The 15,441-nt window shown below is 45.6% G+C and overlaps 1 protein-coding gene across 1 annotated transcript in view; it reads right to left on the bottom strand.

Moving 5' to 3' along the window:
- LOC139264127 (polycystin-1-like protein 1) overlaps window positions 1–15,441 on the bottom strand; it is a 245,772-nt gene that overhangs the window by 92,978 nt on the left and 137,353 nt on the right. The window contains exons 27-31 of the mRNA XM_070880217.1: window positions 14,333–14,579; window positions 9,585–9,662; window positions 9,338–9,477; window positions 8,079–8,199; window positions 302–401 (exon numbers count right to left, since the gene is read on the bottom strand). Coding sequence (XP_070736318.1) covers window positions 302–401; window positions 8,079–8,199; window positions 9,338–9,477; window positions 9,585–9,662; window positions 14,333–14,579 — 686 coding nt within the window. The remainder of the gene's footprint in view (window positions 1–301; window positions 402–8,078; window positions 8,200–9,337; window positions 9,478–9,584; window positions 9,663–14,332; window positions 14,580–15,441) is intronic.

Raw genomic sequence — 15,441 nt, 5'->3', positions numbered from 1 at the left:
GGTGACACATGAAGCGCATTTAATTTCCGTAATGGATTATATAACAGAAAAATTAGTAAAAGTATTTTATTAGTACACTGATAGTTTGGTAAAAGTAAAGCCATAAATTGCTGATAGTTGTTTTTGAATCAAATTTTTTTGCATAACTACTAATGGTAAAAAAAAAAGATATTTCTGCCACTTTAGAGATTTTCCTAAGATGCATCAATTTATTTGCTGTAAATTTACACAGTTGACAAATGGAAAGCATCTCTGGAATTGGAAACATGATTCATACTTTGGAATAGACTCATTTACTCACAGTTCTTCATCTGTTTTAATACTTGGTGAAACAATTGGAGTAACCGGACATGGCTTGGTTTTAGATCCAAATAGATCGGTGATCACAGTGTTGATTGTCACTACAAATGTAAAGAAATATGAGCCAGGAGACTTTAAACAAAAGAATCATGGGCAGTGATACAACACAGTAAAGCAATTAAACATGGTACCATTGAATGGCAGGACATGGGATTGTCCCTTGATTGTTCGAACATCAACTCTTAATCATGGAAGTACCGTTGTGGGGAACTGTAAAGTGGGAAAACAGGAAGGAAAACTGGACAACAAATTAAAATATCAAGTCTTGAGCTCGAGAGCCTTTTGCTCCATTTGCCACATTCAGCCCTGGCTGAAGAAGACAGCGCGAAGCCCACTGGCACCAATAGAATTGGTGTGGGATAAAACAGTGGCAAGCCACTTCGAAACTAGTGTGGAAACATAAGCAACTGACTGCTGATGAGGTATCAGATTCTTAACTAAGCCAGAAAGATCACAAAGGGGGGAATTTTAACCTAACAAAAGGGTGGGTTTGGAGTGTGAAGGTTGTTAAATTATTAAAAATGGAATTCCCAACCTGAACCCGCCTCCAACTCGCCACCTTCCTGTTTTAACGGAGGCAGGATCAGGTGGGGAGCGGGGAGCTGCCAGGAGGCAGGACGTCAATTTAAATATTATAATGCACCTGGAAGCCTCTTTTTTTAACATCCATTTTGTTTTTAACTGCATGTTGTCAGGTTTTACACACTTTGTAAAACCTGGCAGTTGCAGCAAAGTGGGGCCTGCTGCATCCAGGAGGTAAGTGCCTTTACACTTACCTCCCACGTTTAGGGTCCCTGTCTAGTCCATGCACTATGATCAGAGACCCCCTCACAAGGCCCCCGCCTGGATTTCCATCAAAGCCCGCCACTCCCCCACAGCTCCCCAGACCCAGGATTTCCAGATCGTTGTCCTCTGTGTGGCCTAGTGCCACAGGCCTAACTGCTCGCGGCCTCCCGGGTTTCCCGACCACCTCAGAGCCCCCCGCCCCAACCTGTCTTCCTCCTTAAAATCCAGCCCATATTGTCCACAAGTCCACAAAGCATTGGCTGATAGCTGTGATGTAGTATTTAATATTACAAATGAAGCAACGATCAATTGAAAAGGCAACAAATGCTCCTTCAATGATTGTGAGCCGAAAGTTTAATACATGATAGATTTTTTTCCATACCTCAACTAACCAAGAACATGCTATTATGTATAGCTATGGCTTTAGTCAATTTGATTAGATGTGCTAATATCCCCAAAAAGGAAAGTTCAGAAGATGACAATGCTATGAATCACTTTTGAAAGTGTTATATTTGGTACTTTAACTATCACCCATCCCTCCCCCAGCTGCTTACCTCACATAGGGGCCGAAATTGCCCACTGCCCGAAATGAGGCGCACCTATCATTTTTGCCATTCATTACAGCCGCAATGGATGCGATGGCCATTAGAGGGAAATACAGCATTTTTGCTTGAAAAAAGGAGCAGTGCAGTATTGGTGGTGGGAATGGGCGGTTTGCAGCGGTGTGGATGTAGAGTGGCTGATTGGGCCGTGAAATTCAGCTGGTGCTGATTTACTGCTAGCGAGCCAGCTGCTCCCTGGCCTTCTTAAAGGACAGGTTTTGCAGCTAGGCCCTGAGCTTGTGAAGGCATGGCGAATTCAGGAGGAGTAAGGAGGGCCAGCAGATTCTCTGATGTGGAACTCAAGACCCCGATCGAAGCTGTGGAGGGAAGGAGGCGCGTTCTTTACCCAGACACAGGCAGACCAACTTGCACTGTGTTTGTTAATGCCTGGAGAGAGATCGCTGTGGAGGTGTCAGGGACCTTCATTCTTGACTACACCAGCACCCAATGCTGCAAAAGGCTGAAAATTTGACTGATGAAAGTGAGTACATGATCCCGTAACTCCTCACCTTCCATCTGCGAGCCTCTCCTTCACCTTCTCTTATTTGCCACCTTCACTATATGGTCACTGAAGCGACATTTGATTGTTGAGGCCTGTATATATATATATGTGTGTGCGTTCTTGTAATGGAGTCTCCCTTTCATGTCAGGGTTAAACCTGCATGTAATGGACCCACAGTTGCATTCATTGCTGAAGCCTCATGTCACTGCTACTCAACAAGCCTTATTTGCTTTGCAGGCGAAGGTTTCTCACAGCCGTATAGAGCAACAGAGGACTGGTGGTGACAAGCCCATTATCCAGCAGCTCACTTGTCTGGAAGAAAGGGTACAGCGGCTAGTGGGCCCACATGTTGCCTTTCCTGTGGCCGCTGGCCGTGTGGATCCCACTGGGGGCGCATCGGTAAGTGAAGGCCTTCCTTTAATGCCATCTCTCCCTGAAAGTGCAAGCGCCTACCACACGTTTGCTTATGATTGTGTGCAAGTTGCAGGCTGCATGGTGCAATGCCCTACATCATGGTTTATGATTGCAGATGAGACCCCGAGTGTGAGCCAAAGCCAGGACGACAACCTTGAGGCCATTCCAGATATTGCTGACATCTCCGATGAGGCCAGCTCGGATACTGGGAGTATGGGGTCGGGAGTATTAGAATTTGCAGAAGAGTCTAAACTAGGTGATGCACCGGGGCCTAGCGGGCTGCAGCATGGTCAAGGGCAAAGGCAACCTCGGGTGCTATCTCTCTGGGGACCAAGTCCGCATGTGATTTCTGCTGCAGAGGACTCAGACGAGCCTATTGATGTTGGGGCTTATGAAAGAAGGGTGGAGGCCATGCATTCCCAGATGTTAGGGGCAATAGCAAGAGTGCCGGAGAGGCTGTCACAAGAGGTCAGGAGCATGGAGGAGTCCACCACCCACATTGTGGATAGCTCCGCGCACACCGTGGAGCCCATTATTGCCAGTGTGCAGGCGATGGTGGACTCCCAGAGTGACCGCGTGGATCCAGCTGCGATGCCGTGGGCGATGTGGCAACTGCCATTATAGCATAGGCGCAAGGGAACGAACATCTCAATGCTGCTTTGGAGAGGATGGCCGCTGGCCTGGAAGATCAGAATGCTCTCATGCACTCTGGACAACAGGCCACGGAGCGTCTTACTGCTATCATCTCTGGTGGCATCGAGACTGTGTCTGCTCTCATGCAGTCTCAGCTGGATGCTAATGAGATCTGACTGCTGCCATCATGGCTGGGTCCACAATGGTTCATGGGGGACCTTCCGGTGTCGCACCAGACCTGTCATTCCACCTGTGCTCCAGCAGATTGGTGGGGATGGTGAGGTGCTGCCCTGGGGAAGTGTGCAGGCTCCTCGGACCAGGATCCTGATGTGCTCTCAGGATCACAGGAGTTCTGAGCCAAGACCTGTCACTCCACCATTGCTGCCAAGCATGGAATCATCCAAGCTAAGGCCAACTGAATGCAGTGAGGATGATGCTGCCCAGTTTGCAGCTCGCCCTTCCAGGGCTAGAGCTGGTCGAGGGCGTCTAGAAAGACATCTGTAGCTTCTATACAGGAAACACAGCAGCCTTCCCAGACCCATGATGCAGCCATAGGCCAGTTCCAGAATAGGTTTGCGCAAGAGGGGTTATAAGGAAATGCACAAGGGTGAGAAATGATTGTGTATGTTTTTTTGCAACTTCTTTCTTGTGTAATAAATCTTTATTTTGTGTCCCAATATCTGTGCAGGACTCTCATTTCACCGTGGGCAATGATGTGTGAAAAGGCTCATTGGGTTGGCCATGGAGCTGCAAAGATGAAAAAGAAAAGAAAGAGTTGCATTTCTATAGTGCTTTTCATGACTTCAGGATGTCACAAAGCGCTTCACAGCCAATTAAGTACTTTTTGAAGCGTAGTCACTGTAGTATGGAGGGTGAAGTGCGCGTGAATGCATTGGAAACGAACAGCAATGAGAGGTTTTTCACTTCCCTGGCAGGGTTTGGATGGTGTCGTCGCTTCCTGTGTGGCCGGCGACCCGCACCTTGGTCCTCCTCCTACTCCTCCTCTTCCTGACATCAGTAGCGGGGAAAATGTTGGAATCAATCATTAAGGATGAAATAACAGCGCATTTGGAAAGCAGTGACAGGATCGGTCCAAGTCAGCATGGATTTATGAAAGGAAAATCATGCTTGACGAATCTTCTGGAATTTTTTGAGTATGTAACTAGCAGAGTGGACAAGCGAGAACCAGTGGATGTGGTGTATTTGGACTTTCAAAAGGCTTTTGACAAGGTCAAGCATAAGAGATTGTTGTACAAAATTAAAACACATGGTATTGGGGGTAATGTACTGATGTGGATAGAGAACTGGTTGGCAGTCAGGAAGCAGAGTCGGGATAAACGGGTCCTTTTCAGAATGGCAGGCAGTGACTAGTGGAGTGCCGCAGGGCTCAGTGCTGGGACCTCAGCTCTTTACAATATACATTAACGATTTAGATGAAGGAATTGAGTGTAATATCTCCAAGTTTGCGGATGACACTAAGCTAGGTGACAGTGTGAACTGTGAGGAGAACGTTAAGAGGCTGCAGGGTGACTTGGACAAGTTAGGTGAGTGGGCAAATGCATGACAGATGCAGTATAATGTGGATAAATGTGAGGTCATCCATTTTGGGGGCAAAAACACGAAGGCAGATTATCTGAATGGCGGCAGATTAGGAAAAGGGGAGGTGCAACGAGACCTGGGTGTCATGGTCCATCAGTCACTGAAAGTGGGCATGCAAGTACAGCAGGCGGTGAAGAAGGTAAATGGTATGTTGGCCTTCATAGCTAGTGGATTTGAGTATTGGAGCAGGGAGGTCTTACGCAGTTGTACAGGGCCTTAGTGAGGCCTCACCTGGAATATTGTGTTCAGTTTTGGTCTCCTAATCTGTGGAAGGACGTTCTTGCTATTGAGGGAGTGCAGCGAAGGTTCACCAGACTGATTCCAGGAATGGCTGGGCTGTCATATGAGGAAAGACTGGATCAAATGGGCCTTTATTCATTGGAGTTTAGAAGGATGGGAGGGGATCTCATAGAAACGTATAAGATTCTGACGGGACTGGACAGGTTAGATGCGGGGGGAATGTTCCCGATGTTGGGAAAGTCCAGAACCAGGGGACATAGTCTTAGGATAAGGGGTAGGCCATTTAGGACTGAGATGAGGAGAAACTTCTTCACTCAGAATTGTTAACTTGTGGAATTCCCTGCCGCAGAGAGTTGTTGATGCCAGTTCATTGGATATATTCAAGAGGGAGTTAGATATGGTCCTTACGGCTAAGGGGATCAAGGGGTATGGAGAGAAAGCAGGAAAGGGGTACTGAGGGAATGATCAGCCATGATCTTATTGAATGGCGGTGCAGGCTCGAAGGGCCGAATGGCCTACTCCTGAACCTAGTTTCTATGTTTCCTCTTCCTCCGGTTGGACTGCTGCCTCGTCCTCCAATGGTTGTGCCCTCATGATTGCCAGGTTGTGTAGCATGCAGCAGATGACCACGAATAGGGAGATCCGCTCAGGCGAATACTGCAGCATTCCACTGGAGCGATCCAGGCAACGGAATCTCTTTAAGGATTCCGATGCACTGCTCAATGATGCACCTGGTGGCTGAAAGCGAATCAGTGTAAGCTTGCTGCGCTGCAGTCCTGGGGTTGAGAAGGGAAGTTGGCAACGAAGTGCACAGTGGGTAGCCCTGATCTCCAAGGAGCTAGCCGCAATCTTGGTTGGGTCCCGCAAACATGCAGGCACACAGGTCTGATGCAGGATAAAAGCATCATGGCTGCTGCCAGGATACTGGGCATCAACTGCCAAGATTTTGCGGTGGTGGTTGCACAGTACCTGGACATTGTGGGAGTGGAATCCCTTGCGGTTTATGAAGATCTCAGGATTGTTCTGTGGCGCCCTCAGTCTATGGTGCCCTGAACCCTGGGGAAGCCCGCAATCCTCACAAACCCGGTCTGTCACTCCAACTGCTTCTTGCTACTCATCGGGAAGGATATATACTCCCTCCTCCTCTTAGAGAGAGCCTCTGTCACCTGACGGATGGAGCTATCTGCGGTGAACTGCAAAATGTTGGCGATGTCTGCTGTAGTAGCTTGGAAAGATCCAGTCGCAAAGAAATTGAGTGCGATGGTCACCTTTGATGCGATGGTCAGAGCTGTCCTCAACTTGTCTGTGGGTGGAGGTCTGGCTGCAGGAGATTGCACAGCTCCCTCATGGTGTCCTTCCGGAATCGAAGTCTCCAGAGACATTGTTCATCCGTCAGGTACATGAAGGAGAACTCTAGTCTGTAGACCCTTCGACGATAGGGCCTTCTCCCCACACGGCTATGCTCCCGTCTTCCTATGGCATCTGCCTCAATGCCTTCTCCCTCATGCTCTTGCTGCTCCTCACCCTCTGCAGCCTGCTGCTGACAAGCATCTGCCTCCTGTGCATCCTGCCTTCTCTTGATTTGACCTACTATCCAGTGCTGGGGGGTCAGTGTACCCGACCCTCCTCCTGATGGCAGGTCCTTCCTGGGCCACCTCTCTGGGTTAAGGTCTGTCGCCATCTCCATGGCCTTCTGCATGTTTTCAGCCATGTGTGCTGCATCCTTTGCCTACTGCCTCTGGAACCTTAGAAGACAATGCCGCCTTCTCCTGCGTGTCTCTCTGCCGCGCACAATATGCAGGAGGCGTTTTGCTGCCAGCACTGACCCCATTTACTTTGCCTCCGCAAGGAGAGCCTCCAGAATCACAGCTCTCTGTTGTCGAGGTTGAAGATTGTGGCTCACGAGCAGCAATCCCGCTCTGAACAAGGCAACTGGAAATGTTGTGAAAAGTCCGAAAAAATTCTCTCTGTTGTCGAGATTGAAGAGCCTGGCCCACCATAACTCAATCCCGATCTGAAAAAGGCAACTGACAAAGTTGTGAAAAGTCTGATAAAATCTCGGCAAAAAGAATGCTACTACACGCAATACCTTCCGGGGTGGATCCACTGCGGTGCGCGCTCTGATGACGTCGTTAACCAAGTATCTGCAGGAGTGGGACGGAAGTAGGGAGAGCGGGGCGGATCTTCAGACCGCAGCAAAAACCCATGAGGGCAATGCTGTGAACTTCGGCCAGTCCACCGCGACTAGGTGGCCAGAGGCCTTATCAGAAGGGGCAATTTCATCCCCTTCGTGTGCAATCTTAGCATCCTACTTTACCTAAAGCTGAGTTTCAAATCCCCATAATCCAGTCCATTGTTATGCCTGCATATTTCAACATCTGCAACATGCCTACCTTCCCCGCTGAATTCTCATTCATGCCTTTATCACCTCTGGATTTCTCCAGTGGTCTGCGTGCTGCCCTTCTGAGCTACACCCTACATAAGCTGCAACTTGTCCAAAAACCCCACAACCCTGCACTAAAGACCGCTTGGATAATACAACCTCTGACTGCCATTGTCTCACCATCCCTCAATACATTAAGTTCAAAATCATTGTTCTCAATTGCAAGCCCCACCATAGTATTTCAACCCCCTTCAGCCTTGTGTCAGAGTGTATCCTCTATTCCTCCAATTCTGGCTTCCTGTACAAACCCCATTCCATCTACTTCATCTATGAAGGCAGAGCTTTCATCCTCTTGGCCCTATTCTCTGGAAGTGTCTCGCTGAACCCATCGTCAAAAGCTTCCTCAAAATCTATTTCTTTCATCATTCCTTCAGTCACCGCCCCTAACTCCTTCACTAATGTTCCTTGTAACCAGTGTCTCTTTCTTTAAGCGCCATAACACATTGTCTGTGTTAAGTGTCCAATGTCATTTCAAGCTGTTGTTTTAGATGGGACTTACATTTATATCCATCAGTTGCTTCTCCAGCGGGCAAAGTAAAGTAGTACTCATGATCCCTTCCATCATACAGAACAGTTTCAGTTGAATTGCCAATCCTGTAGCTATACTCATAATGTAGATCCTTCAATCAGAAAAGAACATTTCCAATCAAACAGTACACTGGTTTCATAACAATAAGTTTCTTCGAGATTATAGGGTAACTACTTCAATTGCATCCTTAGTCCCAAATGAATATCATTGTTGCTTTAGCTCTGATTGTTCCAAACCCTTTATGAGAAGTGCACAATACAGATCACAGGATGTACAAATTGGGAACAAGAGTTATTGAAGATAACAGTCTCCAGTCTGATCCCCAATGTTGCAGGATTTAAAAATCAAAGCCAAGAAATTAATAGTTTACTTTACCGAATGTTATTAATAGTGAAAGTATTGTGACTGAGTTTGCATTAAATGTAATAAGTGGAAATAGGACCTGAATTGTTAACCTGCTATTTCTAAGGCCCTAAACTGAGATTGTGAAGAACAGTGCGGAAGGGGCTGGGATGAGCAGTAAATAGAAAGACTTGAACTGTCGGAAGCAAATATTTAATAAGTCTAGGTCGTCTCAATCAATGCTGTTTCAGGCGTGCACCATTTTGAATGGCAACCATTTTGTTAAATGCCAATGTTCATATACATAATAGTAAATGATCCCATGTACATCTCATCACAAGCTTCCTACTGTTGGTTGACTGGCATTTAGAATCATAGCACTTAAAGGCAATTGTTGAAATCTCTGTATTTTGAAATAACATATCCTTTTGCAGTGAGAGGAATGCATGATCTCTGTTAGTAGGCTAGATCTTTTGTAATTATATCAGGGATACTTTATCACAGGAATGTAGAACGAAAGCTACTCAAGGGAGGTGCAGGAGTCAAATGACTAAAAAATTCTATAATCCCTTAAAACTGGAATCCTGACAACAGGTATCTTAAAAAAAAATAATGATTCATTTCCAATTGTTAAATGCCACTAATGTGAGCACTGATAAAAACAGAGGAACTAATCTGAAAGGAGGTGCTAAATTAATAGTGTGAGGGAATTGAATTAACATGTGTTACAGGTTTTGTTGTTTACTTTTTAAAAAAGGGGGCATATGATGGAGCATTTGTTCCAGGCTTGAGAAGCAACATTGCATATTCTAATACGCATGGTGCATTTAGCAAAGGAATGATTTCTGAAGTGGTAACTTGTTAATTTTCTTAACTTGCAAACCCACCTTCCTCCCCGATGTACAGAACATGCTATAATGTGTCTGTATCTCTGATCCTATGCTGGGTCGCACTTCACATGTCAATCCTTGAGGAGCCTCATTGGAGAAGAGGAAAAGCTGTGCTTTTCCTGTTTGACTTTGGCCTCCTATTAGAGAAATAGATCGTGTGTGGAGACAAAAGCAATACATATCACAAACTCAACAAACACGTAACATCTGTGCGCATAAGGCCAAAGTGAAGAGTCTTACTCACCGACAATAACTTCTATCATGTAAATCTTCTTACTTTTCAGGCCGAAAGGTTTAAATGTTATTGTCTGTGATTTTATACCTGTGGAAAAAGGAAAAATTAGTTAATGAATCACTGTGTGGGTGGAGCAGAAAAATAAAAAAATATTAGGCCAACACACTATTGAACACAGCTAAATCTTAATTTATAGCTAAATAGTAAAACTGAATGAACTTATCATTTCATTACTGATCTGATCTTTTCTCTACTTTTCCAATTTTCCCCTACTTCCTTGCCTCTTATCCTGAATGCAATAACTGATACTGGAATAAGGCTCCACAAACACCAGTTACCCAAGTTATCATTCTTCATATGTGAATGTAGAACGTGAGTTTCAGCAAGCTGGGAGTGTGAGGGAGTGAAGGGCATCAAGCTGAACCCAATTCTATTACCTAATGTGCAGATGGAGCAAGTTCAGATTGGAATAGAGGTGCTCTGTCCCTCATATATTCCAGTGAAAAAGAAGGGCGGTAAGAGAAGGGATAACCAGCCGTGGAGAGTATCAAATTAAAAAGCAATGCGTATAAGGTAGCCAAGGTTAATGGGAAAGTAAAAGATTGGGAAAATTTTAAACGGCAGCAAAGAATAACTAAGAAAGCAATAAAGAAAGGAAAGACAGATTACGAAAGTAAACTTGCGTAAAACATAAAAACAGATAGTAAAAGCTTTTACCGATATATAAAACGGAAAAGAGTGACTAAAGTAAATGTTGGTCCCTTAGAAGAAGAGAAGGGGGATTTAATAATGGGAAATGTGGAAATGGCTGAGACCTTAAACAATTATTTTGCTTCAGTCTTCACAGTGGAAGACACAAAAACCATGCCAAAAATTGCTGGTCACGGGAATGTGGGAAGGGAGGACCTTGAGACAATCACTATCACTAGGGGGGTAGTGCTGGACAGGCTAATGGGACTCAAGGTAGACAAGTCCCCTGGTCCTGATGAAATGCATCCCAGGATATTAAAAGAGATGGCGGAAGTTATAGCAGATGCATTCGTTATAATCTACCAAAATTCTCTGGACTCTGGGGAGGTACCATCGGATTGGAAAGCAGCTAATGTAATGCCTCTGTTTAAAAAAGGGGGCAGACAAAAGGCAGGTAACTATAGGCCGGTTAGTTTAACATCTGTAGTGGGGAAAATGCTTGAAACTATCATTAAGGAAGAAATAGTGGGACATCTAGATAGGAATAGTGCAATCAAGCAGACGCAACATGGATTCATGAAGGGGAAATCATGTTTAACTAATTTACTGGAATTCTTTGAGGATATAACGAGCATGGTGGATAGAGGTGTACCGATGGATGTGGTGTATTTAGATTTCCAAAAAGCATTCGATAAGGTGCCACACAAAAGATTACTGCAGAAGATAAAGGTACGCGGAGTCAGAGGAAATGTATTAGCATGGATAGAGAATTGGCTGGCTAATAGAAAGCAGAGAGTCGGGATAAATGGGTCCTTTTCGGGTTGGAAATCGGTGATTAGTGGTGTGCCACAGGGATCGGTGCTGGGACCACAATATACATAGATGACCTGGAAGAGGGGACAGAGTGTAGTGTAACAAAATTTGCAGATGACACAAAGATTAGTGGGAAAGCGGGTTGTGTAGAGGACACAGAGAGGCTGCAAAGAGATTTAGATAGGTTACGCGAATGGGCTAAGGTTTGGCAGATGGAATACAATGTCGGAAAATGTGAGGTCATCCACCTTGGGAAAAAAAAACAGTAAAAGGGAATATTATTTGAATGGGGAGAAATTACAACATGCTGCGGTGCAGAGGGACCTGGGGGTCCTTGTGCATGAATCCCAAAAAGTTAGTTTGCAGGTGCAGCAGGTAATCAGGAAGGCGAATGGAATGTTGGCCATTATTGCGAGAGGAATGGAGTACAAAAGCAGGGAGGTCCTGCTGCAACTGTACAGGGTATTGGTGAGGCCGCACCTGGAGTACTGGTGCAGTTTTGGTCACCTTACTTAAGGAAGGATATACTAGCTTTGGAGGGGGTACAGAGACGATTCACTAGGCTGATTCCGGAGATGAGGTGATTACCTTAGATTGAGTAGACTGGGTCTTTATTCGTTGGAGTTCAGAAGGATGAGGGGTGATCTTATAGAAACATTTAAAATAATGAAAGGGATAGACAAGATAGAGGCAGAGAGGTTGTTTCCACTGGTCGGGGAGACTAGAACTAGGGGGCACAGCCTCAAAATACGGGGGAGCCAATTTAAAACCGAGTTGAGAAGCAATTTCTTCTCCCAGAGGGTTGTGAATCTGTGGAATTCTCCGCCCAGGGAAGCAGTTGAGGCTAGCTCATTGAATGTATTCAAATCACAGATAGATAGATTTTTAACCAATAAGGGAATTAAGGGTTACGGGGAGCGGACGGGTAAGTGGAGCTGAGTCCACGGCCAGATCAGCCATGATCTTGTTGAGTTGCGGAGCAGGCTCGAGGGACTAGATGGCCTACTCCTGTTCCTAATTCTTATGTTCTTATATGGTCGACTGATATCAAGGCAGTTGGTAACAGGCATGGTGAGAGGTGGCACAACATGTGAATGCACTCAGTGTTATCCCCACGATCTGGCTGCAGTGCAGAAAGAAATGTAATCACCTCACCAGAAGTAGCAAGGTAAGGCTCCTTTTCACATCTCATATTCTCTGCACAGACTTGCAGAAACCTACTTTACCTCAGCCCTATCCATGCTTGTACATAAGTCAGCAGGGAAGACTTCACTGCATCGTCCTTCTGCTTGCACTCAGAACCTCAAAAGCTGCTACTGCTTTCACAACTACTTCTCCCTCTTGGCCTAACTTGCTGCTTCTTCATTCATACTATGGTAAGCTGCTCAACTGGGAATTCAGGCCAGCACCAAAATCAGTGCTAAATGGGCAAGAGGAGCAGTCACTAGACTCTCCATCTATCATCCCGTTTTCCAGCGCAAGCGGGTGGCAAGCTGGCCAAAATCATATCATATTATGCAGCTATTCGTCTATTTCAATTAATTTCAAATGGAAAATGCAACTTTCATTTTGAATCAAAGACTATTACAGTACAGAAACATACCATTCATCCCATCATGTCTGTGCCATATTTTTCACAGCATGAGCCACATAGTTGATTCCCACCCTCCTGCTCACCCACCTTGTGCATGCGCCGAAAACTAGCTTTTCCGATCTGTCAAGTTCTGGCTTGACAGATGGCCGCATCTCGGCAGCAAGGACAAGCTATTTGCCCATCTCTTGCCCAGCGAATGTCCTGAAAACTTTTGCATTTAGTAAAAGCAGGCACCTAGCCTACCAGCGTAAGAGTTTTAAAACATATAAAAATAAAATTAAAAAAAAACAATTTTATGTTAAAAACCCTGCCCACTAAGATAAGTTTATTTTAAACCCTAATTACAAAACTTAAAACAAAATCCAAAAAATATATATTTTTTCTAACACCTTTATCAACTTTAACTTAAATTAATGTTAAATATGTGAGGAGTTCTTTTTAATTTTTTATTTGTGTTTGGGTGTTTGGGGGGTTCTCATTCATAATAATGACGGAGTTCCCATTATTATGAATGAGAAAATACTGAACCTTAATTGGCTGTCCATTGTCATGTGACTCCAGCTTCTCCCTCCGCATCTCCAAGATGTGAATGCGCTCCAATGCGCAGGAAGATGAGGCCTCTGACCGGGATCGCTGGAAGGCGCAGGAGCAAAAGGTAGGTGTGGATCTTTTTTACTATTTTCAGGCGAGCGCCCGCGGGAAGCCCAGCACCGGGATTTCAGGCACAATGACTTTAGTTCCTTTGTTTCTTATACTCTCTACAATGATATACATAAATTTTAGTTTGGATTTACAATTTGTTCTTTCCATATCTTGATTCCTTTTACTATCTTATTCTGTTTAACCTCCATCAATCTTTCGACCTGCTTATTTTCTATACACCTGAAGTTTATTTTTCCTTCAAACCAAACTTCTGCTTGTTTTATCAAACAACCAGGTATTTGAATTCTTATTAACAGTTTGGGTTAACATTTGTACTTGTGCACAAACAGATTCTGTCATTCACTTCACTTTTCTTTGGATAAAGAATTGCATCCCACTAATATTCAAATGGCGAGAAATTCGTTATAATCCAGGAATGGGCGGTGTCATTAGAAAAGTTGGAAAGTGAGTGCCAGGTGCTAATGCTTTAAGACTGCATGCAAAATTCATTCTCAGTGCTCAAACAAATAATTGGAGCGCTAATTCAAGCCTTAAAGCCCATGCTCATTGGCGCTACACTCAAAAGGGTAGACCAATGATGACATGCAGTCTAATCGCATGTCATCATTGCCACAGGCATTTTCCACTTCTTAAAAGGGAGGTTCATTAATGCTGCAGAACCTCATTCTCAGCATTACTGGTGCAGCAAAGCAGCAGCAGGTCAAGGAGAAGGAGCCAGACAACTGATGCCGCTTGTGATGGGCGATCTGGCAGCTTCCATTGCATCACAGGCGGAAGCGATGCAACGTCTCAATACTGTAATGTGGTCTATGCTTGGTGGCACGCAATCTCAGACTGCTCTCATGCAGTCTCAGCTTGATGCCACTGAAGCTATGACTGCTGCCATTGTAGCTGGGGCTTTCACGGTGTCGCAGCATGCCAGCTATCTGTGCTCCAACAGATTGTTAGGGATGCTGAGATGCTGTCCCGGGGAAGTGTCAGTGGAGCAGGAACTTGCTGTCCTCCCTCAGGATGACAGAATTCCTGCTTCCACCACTGCCACTCTGCCATTGCCCTTGTTGCTGCTCGATATCCAGCCAGCCCAGACTGCTGCCGACCATGCGGAGGTGATACAGTCTATAGCCAGGCCTCCCAGGTTCAGAGCTGGCTGAAGACGTCCTGCAGGACCATCTGAAGTTGCTCGTACGGTCACTCAGCAGCCTTCCAACAGCCCTGCTGCCACAGGGCCAACATTCATAGGAGCACTAGAGTAGGAAAAAGCACAGTAATGAGAGGCACTAAGGGATTGTACAAGGGTGAATAGTAATATTTTTGGTGTAAATATGTGTTCACTGATTGTCGATAAATTTATTAATTCAGTTTGGTTTCTTTTGTAGTGTCTCTCATTTCAGCTTTGCATTGTGACATGGCCTGCAACAGGGATGGAATAACAGGGATGTGGTAAGCAATGGGGATCTGGGGTTTAATTGACTAGAACCGTAGTCTGATGAGGTGATCACAGACCACCCTTCCAGAATGCCAATTGAGTGGCTGCCTCCTCCCTCGCTCCTGTTCCTCATCCTCCTCCATGCTGCCTTCCTCCTCCTCCTGAGGATTTCTTGCAATCCATGGCAAGGACTGGGCGCTTGTGAAGGCCAAGTTGTGGAGCATGCAGCAGACCACGACGAAATGGGACACCTGGAGAGCCGAGTACTGCAGGACTCCTTCCGCGTGGTCAAGGCAGCGGAACCATTGCTTGAGCAGGCCATTGGTCTGCTTGATGATATTCCTTGTCTGCCATTATATGACTGCTGGGCAGGAGTGTTGGTGTTGCAAAGGGGAGTCCTGAGCCAGGCAGAGAGTGGATAGCCCTTGTCTCAGACCAGCCAGCCGTGAGTTTAACGTGGTAGCTGGAAGAGTGCTAGCACACCGTTCTGGTGAAGGCTGAAGGCATTGTGGCTGCTGCCAGGATAGTGTGTATTCACATTGAGGATTTACTGTGTGTGGTTGCACACCAACTGCACATTAAGTGAGTGGTTCCCTTTGCAGTTATGGAAGATGTCAGGATTGTAATGCGGTGCCTGCAAAGCCATGTAGGTACAGTCAATGGCGTCCTGCACCATGGGG

The sequence above is a fragment of the Pristiophorus japonicus genome, chromosome 5, assembly GCF_044704955.1.
Source record: "Pristiophorus japonicus isolate sPriJap1 chromosome 5, sPriJap1.hap1, whole genome shotgun sequence".
NCBI classification, from domain to species: Eukaryota; Metazoa; Chordata; class Chondrichthyes; family Pristiophoridae; genus Pristiophorus; species Pristiophorus japonicus.
The sequence above is the reverse complement of the archived record's forward strand: the minus strand, read 5'-3'. Positions and strand labels throughout refer to the sequence as shown.